Source organism: Puma concolor, chromosome A2 (genome assembly GCF_028749965.1).
Source record: "Puma concolor isolate L17-30 chromosome A2, mPumCon1.1.hap2, whole genome shotgun sequence".
In the NCBI taxonomy this organism is placed as follows: Eukaryota; Metazoa; Chordata; class Mammalia; order Carnivora; family Felidae; genus Puma; species Puma concolor.
In genome coordinates, this window is record NC_141668.1 from 130,978,132 (window position 1) to 131,005,475 (window position 27,344).

General features: G+C 40.9%; 1 protein-coding gene and 1 long non-coding RNA gene across 2 annotated transcripts in view; one reads left to right on the forward strand and one right to left on the reverse strand.

Moving 5' to 3' along the window:
* Window positions 1–9,116: 9,116 nt before the first annotated feature.
* LOC147583508 (uncharacterized) lies at window positions 9,117–17,130 on the forward strand. The gene is made up of 2 exons (XR_015248283.1): window positions 9,117–9,340; window positions 16,931–17,130. It is a non-coding gene; the product is annotated as an uncharacterized LOC147583508 (long non-coding RNA).
* The window catches only part of GXYLT2 (glucoside xylosyltransferase 2), a 96,442-nt gene continuing 80,307 nt past the window's right edge, over window positions 11,210–27,344 (reverse strand). The window contains exons 6-7 of the mRNA XM_086697588.1: window positions 20,162–20,334; window positions 11,210–15,772 (exon numbers count right to left, since the gene is read on the reverse strand). Of these exons, the coding sequence (XP_086553714.1) occupies window positions 15,590–15,772; window positions 20,162–20,334 (356 nt within the window). The 3' untranslated portion in view covers window positions 11,210–15,589. The remainder of the gene's footprint in view (window positions 15,773–20,161; window positions 20,335–27,344) is intronic.

Below are 27,344 nucleotides of genomic sequence, written 5' to 3' on the forward strand. Positions count from 1 at the left end.
ATGTGGGCAAGCCAGTCTGGATGAATGATCGAGGAAGTTTTCTCTGGAGAGGTGACATTTGGGTTGAGACCTAAGCCATGTTGGGGAAGAGCTGGGGAAACAAGGGACAAAGGCTTTGAGAAAGGAAAGGACATGGTGTGCTCTAGGAACCTGGAAGACGGCTGGAGCACCATGGGTGACAGGAGAACAGAGCAAGGGCAGCGAGGGGTAAGCCAGACACTGTGGGTCCTCCTAAGACATCCTCAGCAGTTTGGTTGTCATCTTAAGGTGATAGTGGATGGGGCACCTGGGTGGCTCAGGTGGTTCAGCGTCCGACTCGTGATTTCAGCTCAGGTCATGATCTCACAGTTGGTGGCTTAGGGCCCTGTGTGGGACTCTGTGCTGACAACATGGAGCCTGCTTGGGATTCTCTCTCTCTATTTCTCCCTCTCTGCCCCTCCTCCACTTAAGCTCACTCCCACTCTCTCTCTCTCTGGAAATAAACTTAAAAAAAAAAAAAAAGGTGATAGCGGAAAGTTTCAAGCAAGGAATGGCATGATTCAATTTATGTTTGTCAAAATCACCATGGTGTCTTGTCCAGTCTTCTCTTCCAGGAGCCCAGAGCGGCACATTCTTTTAGTGATGTCCTAATTCCTGTCATTTCCTCTGGCATCCTAAAATCTCCAACGGATGACATTCCACCTAGAACTGTTATTCTCAAAATTTAGGGTACATTAGAATCACTAGGAGAGCTTGATAAAAATAGGTATTCTGGGTCCTTATCCCAGAGAATGTGATTTAGCAGGCCTGGAGCAGGGGAGCCAGGAATCCCCATTTTAGCAAACTCCTACATCAGTAGTGCTCAAATTTCAGGCTGATCAGAACTACCTGGAGGGCTTATTAAAATACAGCTGTCTGGGTCCCGTGAATGGCTCAGTTGAACATTCCACTCTTGATTTTGGCTCAGGTAATGATCCCAGGGTCATGGGATCAATCCTCGTGCTGGACTCTGTGCTGAGCATGGAGCCTGCTTAAGATTCTTACCCCCCTCCCTCCCCCTCCCCCCACTCACATGTGCAGGCGCTCTTTCTCTCTCTCGAAACAAACATAAAACAAAAAATCGCAGATGTCTGCGCCTCACCCCCAAAATTTCTGATGCAGATCTGGAGTGAGGCCCAAGATCTGTATTTCTAACAACTTCCCAGGTAATACCAATGCTACTGATATTACTGGTTCAGAAACAACATTTTCAGAACTACTGCCCAAGTTGAGTCTAATAAAAGTGATCTCTGGGACCACGCTTTGAGAAACACAAGCCCAGGGACTAAAGCTAATCTTACCAGTATGTCATAAAGATCCTTTGTAGTATCTCCCCAGACTATCTTTTTGGTCTCATCTTGTTACACCCATTCTCTGCCCTGGGACACCTGCTGGCATTCTTTCCTTCCCTGACACAGAATTCCAACAATTCCTGACATTTGCTGTTACTGGGCCCACTCCTAGGCCTTTGCACATGCTACCCTGTCTCCTTGCCATGCCCTTCACCTAATCATTCCCTTAAGACTGCTCAAATGTTGTCCCTTCTGTGTTGAGTGTCCCCCAACGCTGTGCTAGATATTTATTGCTTCTTTCATTGGCTTGCCTAACACTTTGTATACATCTCTAACATAGAGACTCCAAAACATTTTTGACCAAGAATGGAAGTAAAAAATTCATTTTATATTGAAACCGAATACGCATATAAGAAATATACGAAAGATATAAGAAATTAAAATGTGATTTTGTAAAACAATATTAATATGCACTGATATTCTATTTCATTTTTTTAAATACTAGCTAGCTATGACTTTTTATGTTTATTATTTTTTAAATGTTTCTTTAGTTTTGAGGGAGGAAGAGAGAGAGAGAGAGAGACAGGTAGGGGGGACAGAGAGAGAGCGAGGGGGACAGAGGATCCAAAGCAGGCTCTGCACTGACAGCAGTGAGTCTGATGGGGCTCAAAGTCACTAATGATGAGATCTTGACCTGGGCTGAAGTTGGACGCTCAACCGACTGAGCCAGCCAGGTGCCCCTATTTTTATTTAAAAAAATTTTTTAACTTTCTTTATTTATTTTTGAGGGTGAGGGGCAGAGAGAGAGACACACACAGAATCCCAAGCGGGCTCCGCACTCTCAGTGCAGAGCTTGATGTGGGGCTCGAACTCATGAACTGCGAGATCATTACATAAGCTGAAATCAAGAGAAGGACGCTTAACTGAGCCACCCAAGCGCCCTTATTTTTATTTTTTAAACGTTTACTTATTTATTTTAACAGACAGAGAAAGCATGCATGAGCAGTGGAGAGGGTCAGAGAGAGAGGGAGAGAGAATCTTAAGCAGGCTTCGTGCTCAGCTTGGAGTTTGATGTGGGGCTTGATCCCACAACTGTAAGATCATGACCTGAGTGGAAATCAAGAGTTGGACACTTAACGATTGAGTTACCCAGGTGCCCCAAGCTGTGACTTTTTAAAAAAAAAAATTTTTTTTTTTTACATTTATTTATTTTTGAGAGACAGAGAGAGACAAAGCATAGGCGGGGCAGGGGCAGAGATAGAAGGAGACACAGAATCCGAAGCAGGCTCCAGGTTCTGAGCTGTCAGCACAGAGCCCAACATGGGGTTGGAACTCACAAACTGTGAGATCATGACCCGAGCTGAAGTCAGACGCCCAACCAACTGAGTCACCCAGGTGTCCCCCAATTTATGACTTTTTAAATTGACCTTGAAATGAACACACAGCTCCAGTACACTTTTCTCCTATCACATTGTAATTTTATGTTTATATCCTCAATTAAAATGTAATCTATTTGAAATTTGGGATTGTATCTTATTTATCATGGATCTCCAAAGCATACTAGTGACTTTAGCACTTAATAGACACTCAATAAATATTAATTGAACGAATGAATGAATGAATAGAGGGCCTGTTGCCTTTGATTCTCCTTATTCAATGTTGATCTAATCATTAATGTCTAGCTAAACACAAGTCAGTAGGATCGATGGCTGAATCAACTGAATACCATACGGAAATCAATGAACATCAACCCTTATCTCTTTCCATATACATAAAAATTAACTAAAAATGGATCATGTATCCTGACATGGCTGAGAGAGAAATGTCTCTTATGTTTCTTTTTGTAAGAGCATTAAACTACCCTCATGACTTAATTACCTTTCAAAGGACACACCTTCTAATACCATCACATGGGTGTTAGGATTCTAACAGAAGAATTTTGGAGGGACACATTCAATCCCTGCAGTATAAAACATAAAACTATACAATATTTGAATACAAAACCAGGAGATTATTTTTGTAACCTGGGATAGGCAATCACTTCTTAAAACACAAAGCATAAAACAGAAAAAATTGACAAACTGGACTTTACCAATATAAAAACTTTTGCTCTTAGAAAATGCGTTAATGGGGCACCTGGGTGGCTCAGTCGGTTAAGTGGCCGACTTCGGCTCAGGTCATGATCTCGCGGTCTGTGAGTTCGAGCCCCGCATCGGGCTCTGTGCTGACAGCTCAGAGCCTGGAGCCTGTTTCGGATTCTGTCTCCCTCTCTGACCCTCCCCCATTCATGCTCTGTCTCTCTCTGCCTCAAAAATAAATAAACATTAAAAAAAATTAAAAAAAAAAAAGAAAATGCATTAATGGAGCACCATTAAGAAAATGAAAAGGCAAACCATAGATTAAGAAAAAATATTTGCAGCACATATATCAAAGAATTTATATCCAGACTATGTAAAGACTCCCAAAATTCAATACGATATTAACAAACCGATTTTTTTAAAAAATGGAAAAGATATTTTAAATATTTTATCTATAAAGATATATGAATGTCAGATGAACACATGAGAGGATGCTCAATATCATTAGTCACTAGGAAAACGCAACTTAAGACCACAATAGAAGGGACGCCTGGGTGGTTTAGTCGGTCAGTGTTCAACTCTTGATTTTGGCTCAGGTCATGATCTCATGGTTCGAGAGTTCAAGCCCATGTCAGGCCCCACACTGAATTTGGAGCCTGCATTGGATTCTTTCTCCCTCTGTCTGCCCCTCCACACCTCTCAAAATAAATAAATAAACAAACATTAAAAACAACACAATAAGGCATAACTTCATACTCATTTAAATTAGCTAAAATTAAAAAGATTGTCCACACAATCTTGGCAAAAACGTGGGGCAACTGGAAGTACTAGCGGGAATGTAAATAGTACAACCATTTTGGGAGACAGTTTAGCAGTTCCTTGAAAAATTACACATACCCTTACTGTACTACTGTACTACTCACCTATTTCATTTTTTAAAAATTTTTGTTATGTTTCATTTTATATTTGAGAGAGAGAGAGAGAGCAAGCAAGGGAGGGGCAGACAGAATCCGAAGCAGGCTCCTGGCTCCAAGCTGTCAGCACAGAGTCCAACACAGGGCTCAAACCCATGAGCTGTGAGATCATGACCTGAGCTGAAGTAGGACCCTTAATAAACTGAGCCACCCAGGTGCCCCTCACCTATTTCATTCCTACTTTTGACCGAGAGAAAAGAAAATGTCCAAAAACTTGCTCATGAATGTCCATAACAGCTTTATTTGTAAATCCCCAAACTGGAGACAAGCAAATCCATCAACAGGAGAATGAGCAAACACATTATGGTTAATCCATAGAAAGAAATATTACTCAATAGTAAAAAGGAATGAACTATTAATACATGCAACAATGTGGGCTAATCTCAATTATGCTGAGTGAAAGAAGTCAAGCAAAGAGCACATTATTGTGTGACTTCATTTATATATAATCCTAGAACCTGCAAACTCATGTACAGTAACAGGAAGTAGATCAACAGTTAGCCAGGGACACAGATGGGAAATGAGATAGATTGAAAGGGGTATGAAGAGACTATTAGATTAGAGACTATTAGAGGTGTGAAATATTTGTTACCTTGTGAAGATGGTTTCAAGTGAGCATACATAAGGTACAACCAATCTAACTATACCTTTTAAATATGAGTAGTTTATGGTATTTCAGTTATTACCCATGACAAAGTTATACAAAACTATTAATGACTAGCTAAATATAAATCATAAACCTAACAAACAAAATAAAAACCCAAGTCCAAAATATAATGTATTTTAAATGCATACCTTAAAAAGGAAATAAAGGATAATGGAACTCAAAGCATTTGGGAATCTTTGAAGATCAATAAAAACATCCAACTAAGCTTATTTATAATATAATGGAAGTAATAACCATTCTACAGCTCAGAGTATAAATGTTATACAGCTTGAATATGTACAATAATAATAGCTAATAAAATCCTGTGATGGGAGAAAACTCAATAGGAGGATGTATAAGAATTCTAATTTCCAAATATTTTATGTGGGGCTTAATTAAAATCTTCCCAAATGCAAGCAGAGATGAAGAAGAAGGCAAAAGGGAAGAAGAAGAAAAAGAAGAGACAGAAGGAGGAGAAAAAAAGGAAGAGAAGGAACAGGGAAAAGGGGAGAGAAAGTGGGAGGGGGAGACACACTGGGGGAAGGAGAAGAATTAAATTCATAATAAGTAAAATAAGATCATAAGTATTAATTTTGATTTTTTATTGGCATGAAAAATTTATCAGTTGCAGATGATGAAACAAAGATTTGAGTGGTTTATTTGGGGCCAAATCCAAGGAAACACCAGTAGAAGAGGAGAAAGTGAGACAGGGAAGGGAAGGAAGTGAACATGTTAGAAAACATGACAAAAAATTATATTAAAGATAAATAAATAAATGCAATCTGAATTTCATTATATATTAAAAAATAATATATTATCAAGGAAATTACTGTGTGGGGAGTTTGAGCGCTCTTTCTGTGAAGAATTCTGTGTGAGTAGTTTGAGCTCTCTCTAAAGAGTGGAGAATTCTGGGACAGAAAACCAAGTGTCACGCAACCTGAGAGGAGAGAGAGCTGGGGTATGTATCCACCAAGCCCTGTCAATCAATGGTTGAGGGCCACTCTCAGATGTGTTAATTTTCCAACACTTCCAGCCTGTCCATAGATGAGCAGGAGCAGGCTGCAGTGGAAATAGAACCTTCAGGCAGAGTCCCATGGGCTGGAAATTAGATTTCAAGCTGACATGCATGGAAATAATGTGTGTTAAGGAAACAAGGGAGGGCATTCTGTACTGGTCATCAATTACATGCCAGATACTGTAACAACTAAACAGACTGATAGCAACCTTAAGAAGTTTAAATTTCCTCTCAATTGAACACAGCTTCTTAGTTTGATGTTAGCTCTCTCCTACACAACCATGCACATGCAGACAATAGCAGAATATCAGGGGAACACTTATAAACAACTATCAAGATTTAAACATGCCAAAGCTGGTACCAGCTCTTTTATTTTTCCTTTAACTCTGTCTGCTTGCAATCATATCTAATAACAATAATTTAGATGCAGGAGAACTCAATTTCCTAACATGATATTTAGACTTGTTCTGTCACTAGACCCAAAGCACAGAGTAGCAATCCTTAAAAAAAAATATATTTTTAAAAATTTATTATTATTTTAAATATAATTTATTGTCAAATTGGTTAACATACACCGTGTAAAGTGTGCTCTTGGTATTTGGGGTAGATTCCCGTGGTTCATCACTTACAATGCAACACCCAGTGTTCATCCCAACAAGTGCCCTCCTCAATGCCCATCACCCATTTTCCCCTCTCCCCCACGCCATCATCCACCTTCCATTTGTTCTTTGTATTTAGGAGTCTCTTATGGTTTGCCTCCCTCCCTCTCTGTTTGTAACTATTTTTTCCCTTTCCCTTCCCCCATGGTCTTCTGTTAAGTTTCTCAAGATCCACATATGAGCAAAAATATATGGTATCTGTCCTCTGGCTGACTTATTTCACTGAGAATAATACCTTCCAGTTCTATCCACATTCGTGCAATTGGCATGATTTCATTCTTTCCCATTGCCAAGTAGTATTCCATCATATACATAAACCACATCTTCTTTATCCATTCATCAGTTAATGGGCATTTAGGCTCTTTCCATAATTTGGTTATTGTTGAAACTGCTGCTACAAACATTGGGGTACATGTGTCCCTATGAATCAAGAAGTGCTATTATTCTGACAAGATCTAAATGCTCAATAAACAGGCAAAGTCATTCCCAAGAGTCTCTTTATAGTTCTAGCCTGAGAAGACACATCTATGCTCATGATTTTGACTCTCACCTCTTGGAGTCTATGGGACTGTGGACTGGGGGGATGGTGATAAAATACTCTTGTCCAATAGTTTATGAGAATGCACCCCCCACCGCATCATCCATTCATATTAGTTGGTGAGTCATTTCTGGTATGAGAGCCTTATTTGGTCAATGGTAGTTCTCAATGAAGGGAAAAAGATATATTAATTTTAAAACATACACCAGGAGAACACTTTTCTTGATGTCTTGACCCAGGTTGACAATACAATTTTTCAGCTGGACACGGAGACAATGTATTTTTCCAAAGATGGACTGATTCTATTGAAATGACATGAAAGTTTTATGGCTGGAATCCTAGAAGGATGTGTGGTTTTCAATAAAATATTAATGAAAAAAAGCATTGTTAAAATGATACATTTCCCTTGGCATCACTTAAGCCTTGAATTCAGAGCTATTTCTGGACTTTTCACTCACATGAGGCAATACATTCTCTCTTTCTCTGTCTCTCTCTCTCTGTGTCTTTTCCTGTGTATTAATTTGAATTGTATTTGCTGTCACTTGCAATTGAAAGAGTTTTAACTAATTCAGAAATTGGACCATGCGTGGTGTGGTTTCCAGGCAGCCAAAATCCTACAAATGTCCACAAGAGAGCCACAAAAAACAGATTATAGAAACACAGAGCATTTAAGTAGAAATGAATTTAAACATTATCTAACCCAACCATGTCACTTTTAGGACAAGTTAGTAAATCTCCAAGAAATTCAATGAATCAATATACTTTCAATGAATGAGACTTTAGAGGATAGGGTATTATAACCTAGAACCCTGAACATTTACAGGAAAAAAATAGTTTTTGAGAACAACACTCAAAAGTCAATACAGAGTGTCATGAAGTTTTGTGGATAGGAATTGGTCCCAATTCATGATGCAGCACAATCACCTCATTTATTCTCAGTAAATATATTTTGAGCACCAGAAATGTATTAGTCATTGAGTTAGGAGATGGGCATAGAACAGGGAACAAGATCAGCAAGGAATATACATACCTTCAAGGAACATTGTGTCTAGTGAGGAAGGCAGTCAATAAACTAAAAGTTCTACGCAAATAAGTATTGTTGCTATTATAATATACACTGCAAAGGAAAAGGTTGACATGAATGAATGTAAGAGGAGGACCTGCCCCTATGGCAGTGTGGTGGGGGGAAGGGGGGAGGTTTGGGGATCCAAGAAGGTTTCTGAGAAAATGGTATTTAAGTCAAGACCTGAAGGATACTAGAAATTTGCCAGGTGAATTTGCAGGTTGGAGGATTCCAGGCACATGCAGAGTCTCTTGATGGGTAAGAGTTTGGCTTCTTAAAGAAAGGGAAAACAAGCCAGCATAAGTGATGATTAGTGGAGTGGAGAAGAATAACTCAAACAAGGCCAGGAAGATAGGCAGAAGGTAAGATCACACAGGGACTTCTGGGCAGTTTGGAAAGAAGTTTGGACATTATCATAGGAGCAAAGGAACCACTCTTCACACACGGTGGGGTGGGTTGTGGTTTGGAGGGGGCCAGAATGAATGCAGAGATAAGACAGGCATGAGAACAACAATCCAGGCCAGAGATCAAAAGACCGCAGACAGTACTAGTTTCAATGGAGGCAAAAGTGAGGATAAATACAGGAAGTGGACTCTTAATATTCTGGAGGTATTCTCCGGCTTTCCTGTACTGGTTGAAGTTGTGTGTGGTCACTTACAATTTGAAGGGTTTTTGCTATCGCAGAAACTGGTATAAGGGGCGGGGTGTTTTAGTGGGGAAATGATGATTCAACGAGGAGGGTGGTGTGCAAGGAGGGAGAGGAAGCAGATGAGAGTAAAGAATAACAGCCAGGTTTCTGGAAAGAGGCAGCGAGGGGATGGATGCTGGTGACGTTTACCAGCTTATAAAACAAAGGAGGAGAAGGAAGGGGAATACCATAGGATCATGATGGCATACCAGAGAGCTACTTTTGAACTGTGTTCCAGCTTAAGGACTTGATAAGAAAGCCAACTAAAATAGGATTGCTTTGGGAAGGGTAAAACTACTGAAGCCAGAGAGTCTCAAACATTTCCACCTATGTTCCTGTAAAGCAGAACTTCAGCATGTCGATGTTCCGGTAAGTAAAATCTCTGACATCATGGCAGACAATTCAGCTGGCATCCCTTCAATCTGATATCCTTTAAAAATCCACTAGCCAGGGGTTCCTGGGTGGCTCAGCTGGTTAAGCCTCCAACCCTTGATTTTGGCTCAGGCCATGATCTCACGTTTTTCGAGTTCGAGCCCTGCGTCAGGCTCTATGCTGGCAGTGCAGGGCCTGCTTGGGATTCTCTCTCTCTCCCCCTCTCTTTGACCCTCCTCTGCTCGCTCATGCTTGTGCACACAGGCTCTCTCCCAAAATAAATAAATAGACTTTAAAACAATTTTTTTTCAATCTATTAGCCATTTACTTAGTGGAGGTAGAGTTCCACAAACAAGGAATTTTAAAAATTTTGAAATTTTGTGTTTCTGTGTTTATTTCTCACCACAATCGGGAAGGAGAGTCATCCTCAGCCCTGTCCTAGTAGGTGGGAAGTATGAAGTGGAAAGAGGGTCAGGCTGAGAATGGTGGGGCTAGGATTTAACGTTTATTTATTTTTGAGACAGAGAGAGACAGAGCATGAACAGGGGAGGAGCAGAGAGAGAGGGAGACACAGAATCTGAAACAGGCTCCAGGCTCTGAGCTGTCAGCCCAGAGCCCGACGCGGGGCTCGAACCCACAGACCGTGAGATCATGACCTGAGCCGAAGTCGGACGCCTAACCGACCAAGCCACCCAGGCGCCCCATAGGATTTAAACTCAATGTAAACTGCATGTAGTTCCTGAAGCTTATATGTCACATAATAATTGGTTGTGGGTTCCCACTTGTTCCAGAAAAACATATTCAAGTATCTTAGCTTTTTAAATGTTTTAAAATATAAGGAGGGAACTCAGTAGATGCATGGAGTACTTTGTGCTGATTTTAAAAAAGAGATTAGGGATTGGGGGGAAAACCTTTATAAAGACTCAAAAACTCATGGTACAGTTCAGTTATTTTTGATATGTTACTAGCTTTACAAGTAAGTTTCAACTTTGCTAAATAAAATGTGGGAATGGGGACAACTGATTTTTACATTCTCCAAATTCTCCTCATTGTATCTCAAACACAAAACGTCATTAAAACCAAACAGCATATAATTTATAGTATGGCATTTGAAAAATACTTTTTTTTAATTTTATGGGGCTCAAACTCACAACCCTGAGACCAGGAGTCACATGCTCTGTGGACCAATCCAGCAGGCACCCCTATAATATGGCATTTTTTTTTAATTTTTTTTTTTCAACGTTTATTTATTTTTGGGACAGAGAGAGACAGAGCATGAACGGGGGAGGGGCAGAGAGAGAGGGAGACACAGAATCGGAAACAGGCTCCAGGCTCCGAGCCATCAGCCCAGAGCCTGACGCGGGGCTCGAACTCACGAACCGCAAGATCGTGACCTGGCTGAAGTCGGACGCTTAACCGACTGCGCCACCCAGGCGCCCCAAGGCATTTTTTAAAATGAAGCAAAGTTTTAATGATTTTTAAAAATAGGCTAAGCTGTTTACCAAACCAAATATTACTTTACCAATCCTTAAAAGGAAGGAATTAAATATTACTATTTAATATAAAATTTTAAGCTTGAAATCTTAAAAAAATTTTTTTAAATGTTTATTTATTTTTGACAGAGAGAGAGACAGAGCACAAGCAGGGGAGGGGCAGAGAGAGAAGGAGACACAGAATCTGAAACAGGCTCCAGGCTCCGAGGTGTCAGCACAGAGCGCAAGGCAGGGCTCGAACCCACAAACTGTGAGATCATGACCTGAGCCAACGTTGGACGCTTAACCGACTGAGCCACCCAGCCGCCCCGTAAACTTGAAATCTTATAAAAGAAAAGAAACACACTTCCAAAATAACACCAAAAAAGACACGTCTTTTTTAAAGCTTTTAATTTAAAAAAACAAAAACAAAAACAAAAACAAGAAATCGATAAAACAGGAGATGGCATTCAAAAGGACAAGTAATTAAATCATAATATTTCTGTTTCTTTTAATTTGCTGTAACAATTAATTTTCTTTGGAGTGTTGTTTTTTTAATGTGCATTTCTTCCCAAAGAAAAATCACTAAGAAATAAGTTTTCCAACATAAAAAATCTACTCGGGGTTTCCTTGAGAGCTATAAACAACGGGCGCACTTTTCAGGGACAACACAAATGTGAAACTAATGACACAGAAACCGCACCAGATTCTTACATACTCAGGCATACGGTGACACAAACACCAGTGCTTTTTCTTGAGGACTCACGAGACTATTTCCAGTTTTGACCTGGGAAGAACAAAAACTAGGATAACTTTCTCTGTTTGGCAGAGATCTCATCGGCTTCAAATACCAGCGCTGTCACTGTGAAATGAGTTGACCTAAGGTGTCACTCTCTATAATTCAATTCACAGAGCACAACGGATTCACAGAGCTCTTTCTGTAAAAGGCATGTGCAGTGTGTGTGTATATATGTCTATGTATGTGTTGCATGGTTTGTAAATTTTTTTGAAAATTTCTTATCATAAAGATTCCATCTAAGGATTAGAACTTCCTTCTGCCTGCACAGGGTTCCCCAAGTTCTGTCACTCTGCCACTAGCACCAAGCCTCTTGGTAATGCTTAGAAGCCTGCATCAAAGACAGGAAGGGAAAAGCAGAAGTGAAAGGGAGATGAAAACATAGGACCCAAGAAACAGAAAAACCTAAGAAAGCTTGCTTACCATAATACTAATTGATGATATAATAATTTGTACCCCCATGGCATCCAACATAATTCTGAACTCAGTGTGTTTCTAAATTCAGTCATAAAATCCTGTTCATGTTAGCTTATCCAACATATGCAACCTATCTTTTTTTTTTGTATAAATAACAGGCAAAATTTGTACATAAACTTAAATTTGTACAAATGTTGTCCTGTCCTCCAGGTGGGTTGGAGTAATTACTCTATCACCGGATCCCTATTTTGTGACCGTGAATAAGTTTTTGTATGGCATGCTTGTTTTATCAACACCATAATTGTAATAAGATAAATACTCTCCAACCTGGATGAGTCCATATAAATACCAATTTCAATAATAAATCCACCCATAGTCACAATTTGCAATGGAAGTCCTGAATATGTATTAGACATTTCAAATAAATAGCAAAGCTGGAGTGTCATACCCTGAAATGCTAAACTGTCATTCAGGAAGTTGAAGGAAAACTTGAACATATTTTCTAGCCAGTTAATTTTTTTTAATGTTGAAATTTTCAATGTAAGTCACAATTTCTGAGGTTTATATTGGAAAAGAAAAACTCAGCAAGAAAAATATTGTAAGCATTTCTAGTGACCCTACTACTGAACGTCTCAGTCTCAATGCATACAATACTGTTACATTTTGCTCTTAGACCCTGTTCTTTCATTTTTCCAGTGGAACTCTGTAGTCACATGTGTTTGAATAGAATTCTGAAGGAAACAAGAAGAGGGGATGACAGAACCAGTGTCATGCTCTTCCTGTATAGATTCTACGTGCCATATGGAACAACCCAACCTTTGGCAAACTTCAGATCACAGGGTACATGTTTTAGGAGTCCACCAAATTAAAATCTGTGGTTCCCAGATTTCAAAGGCATTAATGTAGTAGTTGTCTGGGAATTATCAAAGGCAGAGGAAACACCGCCTCATGGTAATATACTGGATGGAAAACAATTAGCATTTTCAGGTAGTAGGGATTGCGAGAGAAAACTAACTGCAGATTCTCCACCAGACTCAACTCAAAATTTCAGGATACCATGAAGAAATTCCAAGGCAGAAAACCACACTTAATTCTAAGGTTTCACATTCTCATCGTGCATCATTCTATAATGTTCTAGAATTGTATCATGGACCTTTACTGGAAATCTGATTCTATGTATTCAGACCAGAACCAATAGTTAAGAGTTGCGGGTAAGATTCTCATAAAAGAAAAGGCGTTTCTATATTCAAAGTCTTTATAGCACATTTTTTGTAGGACTCACCAGAGGAGGAATAGAACTTTTTTAGGTTTATAAACCACCAAAAATGTGAATGACGTTTGTAGGGTTTGGTGGCCATGCTGAACATGTAGCAAAACTGGAATGGAAGTCAGGCAATCATGTTCACATCCTGGCTCTTTCAGTGAAACCATATTTGTGGGTATGTAGGGTACTTTTCCTCCATCCAAAAGACAATCCAAAAATTCCTCCACAGACTTTAGACATAAACTAATGAATGACATCACCTTTAATGGTGAAATGAGGAAACATAAAATATAACAGTGAAGAGTTCCACATCTTAAAGGTAATTTCCTTAACAAAAATAAATCACCTGACACCCAACTGATCAAAAGGAGGGTATGGGCTAATACTTTAACATTTTAAAATTTGCTACTACCATAATGGTACTATATCCCAATATTAATTGGCATCTACATATTTCTTTGTAGTGCTGAGGTTTTCATATATTTTTACACGGTTAAGACTTCTTCTGTGGATATGGTACCTATGATATCCTACCAGGTTCCAATATATAGCATACCATATTTGCATTAACAAAATATTATTTTTCATTTTATACTTTTAGATTACTGTCTATATATGATGAAAAGTATTTAATATTTTTGTCTCCAAACTTCCTCTGTAAAAGAGGATGCATCTTATACATACCTGTATATGTTACAGAACAGCAATTATATTGGGTATGCTTGTTTCTTTGGGTTACAATTTCCTTCTTTGTCCAATGATAGAGGCCACTACTAAATTCATTAGGCTGTTGCAAACATCAAGATCATTTAGGCACAAGGTTTTTGAGATAAATAAAGCATTATAAAAAATGTTCTTACCCTGTTACCAGCTACAGGAGCAACAAGGGATTAAGTCAGATTCCTCTGGGGAATATAGAATTTCCTCTACTGTAAGACCTGCCCAGTTCCTTGGCTAATGGATGGGTCAGCCTAGAGAAGAAAAAACATTTAAAGAGACCTTTCCAAGGCTGGTAGGCAGTTGAATTTTCTTGCCAATGGAATTAGCTGAACGATCTATTCTGTACACGTAAGTTTGAAGTTGGCCTTCAATTTCCAACCGTTGCCCAAGAGTTTAAAGAAGAGAGAAGGTCACACCTATGAAAGTAAGAGATAAAATGTTTTTGTCTGTAGTTAAACACAAAAACACATCTCTGTTAAACTGACCCCTTGCGTTTAACATAATGACTGAATTTCCTTTCAGAAGGTATGGTTGTATAAATATTTCTTATGATTTCTTATTTCTTATTTCCACTAATCTAAACAATTTTTCTTAAAAAATACCCCCAAATATGCTTCATCCTTTAACACTGCCCAATTAGTTGAAATTTGAATACTTCTTCCAGCTCTGTAAATACAATCATTTTGTCTAAATTTTTGTCTCAACATAAAAATCTCAGCATAGGGGCCAGCTTTTACTCAAACTGCCTGTTTCAGATATGTATTACAATGGAAAAGACAACCAACAAATAAATATATGAGTAGGAAAAAAAAGGCTGGAAGTAACTACCTTTAAAATAATTGGTTGGTAGGATTATGGCTAATCTAATCTTGATTTTGGTCCACTGGCCTACATCCTCTACAAACTTTTTTTTTTTAAGGTTTATTTTTATTTATTTTGAGAGAGAGATAGACAGCAAGCAGGGGAGGGGCAGAGACAGAGAGAGGGAGACAGAATCCCAAGCAAGCTCCACACTGTCAGAGCAGAGCCCAACGCGGGGCTTAAACTCACCAAACGTGAGATCATGATCTGAGCTAAAATCAAGAGTTACACACTTAACCAACTGAGCCACCCAGGCGCCCCGCTCCTCTACAACCTTTGAACAGTTTTCTGTTTTACAACAAGCATGTATTACTTTTACAAGAAGGGTATGGTGGAGTCATTGACATAGAAAGAGTCTCAAGAATACTAGATAAATATACAACACGAGATGCCTCTGACATTGTCTCAGACACTGAACAGGAAATGGAAGGCTCACAAAAGTTCCTCTTCACAGCTAGCTCAACCTGCTTGAACAATGCTAAGTGTGTAATAATATTTTTTTTTTTAAAAAGAGAGAGATAAATACCATTTTAGAAAAAATTAAAGCACATTTCCTTTTAGGGGCGACTAATTCAGCAACATTTAACGAAGCTTTTAAAACGCAATTGTCACAGAGCACCATTAAATATTCACACGAAAGAGACCCAGGCAGCTTAAAGATGGACATGTCCTTGTTCTTGAGATGCCCAATCCGCTTGCAACAATATGAAAAATATTCAGTGCATCTGGTTGGGGCCCACATGGATGATGACGTGTTTCTCGTAAGCCCTTTTCATTGTTTTCTCGATTTGCTTCAAAAACACTTGTGGGATTCGTCCACATAAAGTGTGCACAGTCTCCAAAAACTTCAGCTGGAGAGGGTAATACATGGATTGAAAGAGATTGTCTTGAAAGGGAAACTGAAAAATGGTTAAAAAAAAAAATGAAAGAAAATGTTTTAGTTACTGAAATGCCATTTAAAACGCAAACAACATTTACCGAAAAATGAAACAGGGAATTAAGCATGCAAGCATAGGTTTGGAAGTTCGTTTTTTTTTTTTTTAATTTTTAAAAAATATTTATTTTTGGGGGAGAGAGAGAGCACGCGCATGAGTGGGGGAGGGGCAGAAAGAGAGGGAGACACAGAATCTGAAACAGGCTCCAGGCTCCGAGCTGTCACCACAGAACCTGATGCGGGACTCGAACTCACGAGCTATGAGATCATGACCTGCGCCTAAGTCGCACGCTTAACCGACTGAGCCACCCAGGTGCCTCAGTTTGGATGTTCTTAGACATAGTGGAAGGAAACTCTGAGGATAGAAATTCAAAACCTGATTCAATCCTGTGCAACCTGAGGCAATTACTTACCCTATTTGGGCTTCACTTTCTTTCTTTTGTTCTTTTTTTTTTTTTTTTTAAATATGGTTTATTTGGGTCCTTAAAACTCTTAAAAGCTAAGACCAACATGTATCTTCAGGGACAGGATATTCTCTACATTGCATGCTCTTGCTGAAGAGAAGCAAGGCTCAAGTAGAGACGTGACATCACTTGCAATAAGACACTGAATTCCTCATATATTTTGTTTGTCTCAATCTCTTCTTTTCCTATTTATTTATTTATTTATTTATTTATTTATTTATTTATTTATTTATTTTGAGAGACAGAGAGAGAGAGAGACAGACAGACAGACAGACAGAAGGGCAGAGAGAGAGAGAATCCTAAGCAGGGTCCATGCACTGCCACTGCAGAGCCTGATGCAGGGCTCCATCCCACGAGCCATGAGATCATGGCCTGAGTTGAAACCAAGAGTCAGATGCAGAAGTGACTGAGCCACCCAGGTGCCCCTGTGTTTGTCTCAATCTTAAATGAAGAAACCCTAGGGTATGTCTATAGTAATCTGATGAAGTCCACAGTTTGGCAATTACTAGTGAAATCTAACATCAATGAAATTCATTTTAATAATTCAGGTACCAAACACTGCTTGTTGGTTTTTTCCCCATATAATCCTGTGCTTTTCTTTTCTTTTCTTTTCTTTTCTTTTCTTTTCTTTTCTTTTCTTTTCTTTTCTTTTCAAGCAGGCTCCCTGTGGCGTGTGGAGCCCAACGCCGCAGGACCTGAACTCACGACCCTGAGATCAAGACCTGAGCTGAGATCAAGAGTCAGATGCTTAATTGACTGAGCCACCCCGGTGCCCCATTTTTAAAAAAACATTCTCTTGTCTTCCCATGGAAGGTGTCTATAAACGGAATTTTCCAAAATAGATCCTGAAGATCACGTAGTTATGAGCATGTGTCAAATTTTTATTACAATCTGGATGAAATGGAAAAGGCCTCTAGTAAATGAAGTTAAAGATTCATTGTTGGCGAGGAAATTTTATACAAAGAGAGTAGAAAAAAAAAAGGAAGAAGAGTGAAAAGGTCAGTAAATGCTTGCCTGGCAGCAGAGTGGGTGGGTGTCTGGTTTCCTAGAACAAGCCTTAATCCCTTTAAAGTTCATCAGAAATATTGCATAAGCGTGTTTATCAGAAATGCGAATTTCTTCCCAGAAGGAGATTATGCATTATGTAACGCAAGAAGGACCATGTTTGGGATAACTGTTTTCTTCCACAGCACAATTTAGACTGCTGATCAACTCCTTTTTCATCATGGTGTCCCTAGTGATAGGAAAATAGGTCAAAACCTGGAAGTCATCCTTGATTCTTTCTTTCCCCCACGTCCCTCTTTTCATTAATCCACAAACGCTGTAAAATCTGTCTTTCCAACGAATCCTACATGTGGCCACCACTGCCAACCTTCCCGGTGCCACACAAGTACATGCCATCCCCATGTTGCTCCTGGATGTCTCCAGTAACTCTCATCAATAGCCCTTGTGTTTTCACTCTTGCCTCCTCGCACTGAGTTACTGAGGTGATACTTTTAAAGCAAAGATCAGACCGTATCACTTTCCTGCAGGGGCTTCACGCTGCAATTAAAGTAAGATTCCAATTCCTCTTTGTCCTCAAGGCTCCATGTGACCTGGAATTGTCATTGGTGTCTCTGTCCTTCTGGCCACACTGAATTCTTCCCTGTCCTTCGGGCTCACCAAACTGACCCTTGCCTCAGGGGCTTTCCCTGGCTTATTTCTTCTCCTTAGCAGTATCTCCCCCTAAACTGCCCCAGGGCTGCCCCCACTAATCACACTACCAGGCTAGCGGAGGCCCCCTGAGGACCCCAGCTCACTAACGCTCCTCCCTACCCCTGACTCTCAGCCCATTGCCCTGCTCCGGTTCCCTTTTAACACCTCTCACTACCTGGTACGATTTTTCTTCTTTCTTTGTTTATGTAAGTATAGTCTGGCTTCCTCCACCCACAATATATGTGTCCTGGGGACCAGGCTTTATCAGTCTTGTTAACTTCTGAGTTTCTATAAGCTAGAATTGTTCCTGCAATAGATGATTGTTGGAAGAACTACTGACAGAACGTGTACCTGATAGATGACTTCCTTGGGTCACGATGGGAGGAGACCTTTGCCAAACACAGACACACAGGCTTAGGATGTGTGTGTGAGAGAGACAGAAGATGGAAAGGAAAGGAAGCAGGAAAGAGGGACAGAAGGAAAGGGGGAAAGGGGAGAGGGACAAGAAGAATATTTTCAGAGAGGGACGAAGGGAGAAAGAAATACAGTGTGAGAGAGAGAAAATACTTAGGAAGAGAGAGAGAGAGAGCAAGTGAGACTATGTGGACAAGGTAGAAAAGGAGGCAAGTGTGAAACTGTTAATAACGTCTAATTATTGAGCACAACCATAGGTCATGTGCCATACTACAAGTTTAAAAACCATCAGTTTGTTGCGTTCTTGCAACACTTCTATGAGGTAGGTAATATTATCATCTCCATTTCACAGATGAGGAACCTGAGGCCCAGTAAGGTAAGAGCAAAGAGTTAACGACTAATCACCAGAAAGGGGCAAAAATTGGGCCTTGAACCAAGGTCTGTTGACCCCTACCCCAAGCCCTGACCCCACCACATGACGGTGCCCAGCCCTGGGGACAGCGGGGAAACATGTCTTCCAAGAGGGAGTCTACTTCTATTCAGGTTTCAGGATGGGGTTAGTGAGCATTCCTATCTGAAATGATTCATTGAAAATGGTCCCTTTAGGCCCATGGGAGGATCATCATTGAGGGTATTTGGCAGGATCATTTATGACAGTTATTTGTTTTCTTTCTGCTCCTCCAGAAAGCAAACAAGATGTATTGTAACTCGAGCCACAGTTGCTCAATTCCAGACTAGGGTTGACAGATCACAAAAGAAACCCAAGAACAGCTCTGAGGTACATATACCTGCTGCATACTCATTGAACTTCTGTTTGTACTCCTCAATGGCTTTGCCCCTGAAGCCATGTTTGAATATCTAACGTGATGGTAGCACTAAGTACAGAGCAAATTTTCTGTGTAATTAAATCACCTGATCTTTGAAAACCACCAGCAGGAAATGCAGGAGAAGAAAGCGGTGTTAGCTTAGCTCACATGCAGGCTAAACTCATTCCCTCAGGTCCCTGCCCTGGGCCAGCCACGCTCAGATGCATATCTGCATTCCCATCCCAGGCACCTCCATTTCGAGGCCTCCCAGGGACAAGGGATGGGAAGGATGGACACGGGAGGGGGGGATGGATTGGGAGGGTGATATCTTTCCACTCCTCCCTCTTTCCCTTCTCCTTCCTCCTCCCCTGGCCTAAGGTCAGGGTCCTAAGGATGCAGAGGCCTTGAGATGACTTTTGCCTCTAGGCTGCATTCTGCTGATCAGTACCCTTTGCCGGGTAAAAATGCAACACGGGGGGCTAGTGCCTCTTTTTGCCTCTTGAGTACACTGTTGCAATATGTAAATAAACACTTGATTCTTACTTGCAGTCGGACCCCTTGTCCTAATCGACCACCTCCACGCCCACTTGTTCAACAGGATGCTGGCAACCAGGCAACAGGCTAAGCTCGAGCTGCATAATATCATTTTGTTCTTATTATGTTATCGTTACCCTAACACATTCCCCTCTATTATGGCAAATGGCACTGGGTTTCTTTCTGATGATATTTAATTTCCTCCTTAAGTGAACTTATTTAAGGACAAAAAAAAGAGTGACTTAGTTGTAAATACTGAGTGGATATAGTGTGAGGGGGCAAGTGGATATAATGAAATAGTGACTGGGATTGGGGAAAGGGATATCACTCACTGCTTCTGGGGGATTCTCTGGCCTTCAAAGGCACTGGTGACCAAAGCGCCTGTACCGACTCGTGCTGAATAAGCATGTGTCTGCTGAACAGCGGCAAGAACACACTTACATCCCGTATTGCTTCATAGAGTGCTTTGAAAGTTGGCTGCTTTTCATCATGGTAGACGCCTCGGTTCCCGTGCAGAACAGACACGCCTTCCCGCTCAGCCTCTTTGCAGTTGCTTCCGTACATGCAGTGATCGGGACGGTAGTTCCACTGGCACGGGAACACATAGAGACACTCTGGCGGTGACAAGAGAAAGACGTGTCCGCAGTCAGTGCCGGCTCTCCTTTGCATGACTGGTGCTTAAACCAGTGTTTCCATAATCTGCACACCACACGGGATTTCAGTGCATGGGAATGTGACCGTGACCCACAGCCCTGATGTCACTCCATTTTTGTCCTTATTTTGAGGTAGGGAATTGAAGGGGCACATGCTAATGAGGCTGTAGGTTTCACCCAAAAAAGAAGGGCAATGTATCACGGACAAGGAGGCAGACAAGGTCAGCAGACAGCCTGGGTCCGAATCCCAACTGTCTTCACTCAAAAACAGTGCAACCTAGAGCCAGTGATTCAACCTCTCTGTGCTTCATTTTCCTCATCTGTAAGATGGGTACAACAGGACCTCCCTCTTACTGTGAGGATTAAATTTCAAAAACATTCAGCAGAATGCCAAGCACACAGTGGTGGTCAACAATGCTAGCACTTATAATCCCTCTTTGTAAAGGTTTTATGAAATAGACTTGAATGGGAATCAAGATCGAAGCAAAGATCCCTCTTTGGATTAAAAACCAAACAACAAACAAAATCAACAGGAAGGAAAAAACAAACAAAAAAAACCCTACAAGGGTAAAGGGGGGGAATCCCCCCAAAAGAGCAAAGGGAAAAAAAAAGCCCCCGTGTCAAGGTGACTATATACACTGTGAGCAATCATGTGCACACTTGTATATTTGTGCGTGCGTCTCTAAGCTGGTGGTTCTTTGCCAGGGCTCCCCTGGGGCCATTGGGTGATGTCTGGAGGGAGATATGGAGGAGGCCACTACTGGTATCTAGCAGGTAGAGATCTGGGATACTCGAAACATTCCACAACGAACAGGACAGCTCCCATAAAAGTAACAGTGCCAAGGTTGAAAAACTCGGCTCTAATTCTGTTGGACTCAGAAAATTTCCTCCTGGTAGCTAGGGTTGTAAAATCAGCAATAAAGTCATGTCCACTGAGCTTCCTGGCTCTGTAGCTTGATGCCTTTTAGGGCTGGGGCTGGAGAAGCATGGATCAAAGCTCTCTGCGAATGTTTGTCACTGTTTATGAGAAAGGCCCCCAGTGAGAACACAGAAGCATTAGAGCAAATCAATTACCATTGTCAGAAGAGCAACATAAAGCTGTGCTCTTTTGTTGGGCTGAGAGCTCTCCCTTCTCATGGAAAGGACCACAGCTTAGAGAATTACAGAGAACTTCAAGATGGAAAGCACACATCCTCTCTGGCAGACTGTGTATAATAATTCTACCACTCAGTTTTTACAGGCCACGCTGACATCCAGGCACCCTCCAGTTCCTAAGCATTCCCAACACCCTGTGAGCTTTTCCTTTTCTCTGGAGGACCCCTTTCCGCCATGGTGTTGCTCTTACATTCACTTCCACACTTATAATCCATAGCTGGGAGAGAGTAGTGCTCATCCTGAAGTCACATTATCTGGATTTAAACTCCTCTTTTAGTTGTGCGACTTTTCTGCCCAATAGTGCAGAGGGGGGCATAAGGGTTCCATGAGGGAAAATATCTAAAAATGCTTTTTGCTTTTATTTTTTATTATTATTTTTTTAAGTTTATTTAGTTTTGAAAGAGAGAGAGAGCACAAGTGAGCAGAAGAGGGGCAGAGAGACAGGATCCCAAGCAGGCTCCATGCTGTCAGTGCAGAGGTGAACGCGGGGCTCGAACTCATGAACTGTGAGATCACGACCTGAGCTGAAACCAAGAGTTGGTGCTTAACCAACCGAGCCACCCAGGTGCCCCTGCCTGTGTGCTTTTAAATGGTGTCTGACCTCAGCCCAATTGTGGCCTTTTGTAACCCCGTGAATCCCATCACTCATTTCTGATACCTGCCTGCATCTGCAATTGCAATTCCTGCTTAAGCACCTGCTAATGTTCCCTGCTGAGTGAATCACCCTAGAAGCCATCTCTGTTTCTGTAAATATGCTGATTGAATCAACAAATATTTATTGAGCGCCTGCTATGTATTCAGTGGACAAAGGAAAGTCTGGTTCCTGCCTTTGTGTAGTTTGAGACTGGTGATGGAGGTTTTTGCCTCTTCCCAGGTAATGCAGGACCCACTAAAAAAGGAAACCTTCCCCCTCTTTGCAGCCTCCATAGAGGACCTAGTCCAGTGAGGGCACTCTAAGGCAGAGGATGAATAGAAAGGCTGTGGAATCAAACAAAGGCTATGTTCGAAGTTGGCTTCTATCACCTCCTGGTTCTATGACGTTGGTGAGTTATCTGGACCCCAATTTAGAAGCAGTAAAAGGAAGCTAAATTATCTGGGGCTGAATTCCAGCTTTATCATGTGCTGGCTGTGACCGTACAGTGTAATGGCTAAGGAGGCAAGCTCTGAAGTCAACCCATTGGGTTTGAATACAGGATTACCACTACTTGCATGCATTCAGGCAAATTACATAATTTTTGTGGGCCCGAGTTTTATCATCTGTAAAAGGAGGAGGACTGTAAATATCACTTGTCCAGAAGGATTCTGGGGAGTACGAACTGAACTTATAAGTATTTGGAACATGCTGGCACAAAAGCAGACACTCAGGTTAATGGAACAGAATAGAGAACCCAGAAATGGGCCCACAAACATATGGTCAACTAATTTTTGACAAAGCAGGAAAGAATATCCAATGGAATAAAGACAGCCTCTTCAGCAAGTGGTGCTGGGAAAACTGGACAGCGACATGCAGAAAAATGAACCTGGACCACTTTCTTTTTTATTATTTTTTTTTTAACGTTTATTTATTTTTGGGACAGAGAGAGACAGAGCATGAACGGGGGAGGGGCAGAAAGAGGGGGAGACACAGAATCGGAAACAGGCTCCAGGCTCTGAGCCATCAGCCCAGAGCCTGACGCGGGGCTCGAGCTCACGGACCGCGAGATCGTGACCTGGCTGAAGTCGGACGCTTAACCGACTGCGCCACCCAGGCGCCCCCCACTTTCTTACACCATACACAAAAATAAACTCAAAACGGATGAAAGACCCAAATGTAAGATAGGAAATCATCAAAATACTCAAGGAAAAAGCAGGCAAAAACCTCTTTGACTTCGGCTGCAGCAACTTCTTACTCAACACATCTCCGGAGGCAAGGGAAACAAAAGCAAAAATGAACTATTGGGACCCCCTCCAAATGAAAAGCTTCTGCACAGCGAAAGAAACCATCAGCAAAACTAAAAGGCAACTGACAGAATGGGAGAAGATATTTGCAAGTGTCATAGCAGATAAAGAGTTAGTATCCAAAACCTGTAAAGAACTTATCAAACTCAACACCCAAAAAACAAATAATCCAGTGAAGAAATGGGCAAAAGACATGAATAGACACCTCTCCAAAGAAGACATCCAGATGGCCAACAGATACATGAAAAACTGCTCAACATTACTCAGCATCAGGGAAATACAAATCAAAACCATGATGAGATACTACCTCACACCTGTCAGAATGGCTAACATTAACAACTCAGGCAATAACAGGTGTTGGCGAGGATGCGGAGAAAGAGGGTCTCTTTTGCACTGCTGGTGGGAATGCAAACTGGGGCAGCCACTCTGGAAAACATTATGGAGGCTGCTCAAAAAACTAAAAATAGAACTACCCTATGACCCAGCAATTGCACTACTAGGCATTTATTCAAGGGATACAGGAATGCTGTTTTGAGGGGACACATGCACCCCTGTGTTTATAGCAGCACTATTAACAATAGCCAAATATGGAAAGAGCCCAAATGTCCATCGATGGATGAATGGATAAAGAAGATGTGGGGTGTGTATATATATATATATATATATATATATATATATATATATATATACACACACACATATATACATATATATATACATATATACATATATATATATACATATATATACTTATATATATACATTCATATATATATATATACACACACACAATGGAGTATGACCTGGCAATCAAAAAGAATGAAATCTTGCGATCTGCAACTACATGGATGGAACCAGAGGGTGTTATGCTAAGCGAAATTAGTCAGAGAAAGACAAATATCATAGGACTTCACTCATATGAGGACTTTAAGACACAGAACAGATGAACACAAGGGAAGCGAAGGAAAAATAATATAAAAATAGGGAGGGGGGACAAAACATAAGATGCTCTTAAATACAGAGAACAAACAGAGGGTTACTGGAGGGGTTGTGGGGGGGGGGGGACAGGCTAAATGGGTAAAGGGCACTAAGGAATCTACTCCTGAAATCATTGTTGTACTATATACTAACTAACTTGGATGTAAATTTTAAAAAATAATAAAATAAGTATTTGGAAGAGTACCTAGCACATTAGAAAGCATACAATAACTGTTAGGTGTAATAATTATCACCAATGTTACTGTTAAGAACTATTGCATTAGGTCACTGGTAGGATAAAACAAAATCAAAGCAATGAGTCTAGCATAGTTACCAACACATAGTACATTGGTAATAAATGTTTTACTCCAACTGTTTGTAGCTATGCAGGTGGCCAGTAATTATTAAACTTTTATGGATCCACACATCTCTCTCGGAATGCAATGAAACCTTGGGATGCCTGGGGGGCTCAGTCGGTTAAGTGTCCAACTCTTGGTTTCAACTCGGGTCGTGATCTCACGGTTTTGTAAGTTTGAGCCCCACATCTGGCTCCAAGCTGACAGTGCGGAGCCTGCTTGGGATTCCCTGTCTCCTTCTCTGTCTGCCCTTCCCCCACTTGCACTGCCTCTGTCTCTCTCAAAATAAATAAATAAACTTTAAAAAAATTGTAAAAAAAGAATCTAACAAAAGCTTTAGACCCCATCGTTGGAAAAGTACAACTGGATATATCTAAGAACATTTGCTCATAAGTTTAGGGGCTTACTGATCTCCCAAAGACCAGCTGAGAACCCAGAGGTTGAACTCTGAGTATGCAACTGGTTTCTAGACAGAATTCAATTCACATCTTTTACAATCCTTTTCAGAATTTTTCAGAGGAAGAAACACAAAACACATGGAGCATATACATTGAAACAAGCATTTATTCACACACTGCAAGGCAGTGGTGTTGTTGGATGATAAGGTTCTGCTCCTGCTCTCGGAGAATTTATACTCTTGTACAGGAGACAGCATAGAGTATATAGTAAGATGAACATGTTTTTATCAGGTTTCATAGAAAGGAGGACATTTAAGTAAAGTTTCATTTGAACTCAGGCTTACAGACTGAGTCCCAGGATGGGACTTTGACAGTCAGAAATGCAGGCCTGGAAGAGCATTCAAGGAGAAAATGGCCGGATCATGGTGAAGAGTCTGGAAATCAGAGTGTGCTTTACAAAAGATGAGCCGTTCAATTTCGCTAGGATAAATTCAGTCTCTTCCAAGGGGAAGATAATGGTAACAAACTTGTCATATATAGAATGCTCTGACCTAAAACATTCAAGAAATAATCAGTCTGTAGTGGATTGCAAGTAACTAACTTTGATTCTAGTTTGAAGGAGAAAATGAATAAGATAAAGGAATTTGCCTTTGGAAAGAGCGGGTGGCTCATAAAATCAGAGGTAAAGCTGAACTGGGTCAAGAAGTGGGACAGCTCCTGGGCTCTGAGAGGTGGGCACTAATTAATGTCAGCTTTTCACGACTGCTGCCAGTTCCACAACCTTGGCTACTTTCTACTCCTGGATCCCCAGTCAGGTTGGGAGGACATGGTCTGACTGGGCGAGTGGGAGTCAGGAGCAGACTAGGCTCTAAGAATGCTTGCAAGAGCGAATGGGGTATGGGGAGGGAGGGGGAGAGGGAGGGGGTGAAGAGACAGAAAGAGAGAGAGAGGGAAGAGTAATTCCCCTGAGAAAACTGGAGCCCTGTTACCCAAAGAAAGGAAAATCAAGAGTGGGCAGTTAAAAAGTAACAGACTTGTCTCTTTATTCACAAATTTTGCATGGGTTACACTTTGCAATCTCCATTTTTTAAGGGGGGAAGGAGAAGAGGGGTGGACTGAAGAGGCAACCCCTATGGAGATCAGTTGATGAACATGCAGAGTGGACTCATGATGGTTATTTGGCATGTGATCAATAACCATTCTGAAATGGATCTATTTTAAGCACGATTATCAGGGCTATCAAAATCTGATGGTTAAAAATGATAGCATGGGGAAATGTCCAGGTTACTTTCTGCTGCTCGGGAAATAATACGGTGAGTGGTTTTAAAATTCCAAATCCCCAGAGCCTTAAACCACTGCAATTTATTTTAAAATACTTTTCCAAGCCAAGCCCTGTTTAAGCCCTGAGTCTTTGCTATTTTCCTTTCATTTTACATAGATAAAGAAGCTCATTAACTGATTATCTATGGCTCTGGAGTCCGTTAGTGATCCCTTCAGGAGTCTACATTTATTTCCAGAGCCTCCTAACTATTTGCAAAGTACTGTGTGAATTGATTGTTCCTTACGTTTCTGATTATTTCGTACTCTTGAGATCTTTAAGATTATGGAAGAGCTCAATGCCTGGTCATCTTCACTTCATGGTGAAACAGGCTTACTCCTCATTTGCTATATTACCAACAGAATGGAGGCTGTTGGATTGCATCATTAACAGTTATTTTCATTTTTTAGTTTTGTTTCTTTACTGTCTCATTCTGGAACTAGGCTTTCCTAGCATCCTCTTCTTCCTTCTTCCAGAATGTGCCCTGTTCCAGAGAAGGGCAATTAATTCTTCCAAGAAGGCCTCCCTGATCGCACAATCTAAAGAAGCAATCCTCTCCCTCCAGACAGGCTCTTTCTCTCAACCTCTCATCTGTTCCCTTGATAGCATTTATCACAACGTGTGATTTGGAACTAGTTGCTATTCTTTGGAAGTCTACCTCTTCCAATTAAAAGGTGGGTATCATGAAAAGAGGAACTTGTCCATTCTGTCTGCTGCCATATCCCCAGTGCCCACCATGGTGGCTGGCACATAGTAGGCGCTCAAAAATACCTGCTGAATGAATGAGTGCATGGAACCTTATACGTTCCTTTACCACATGTGTTCTTC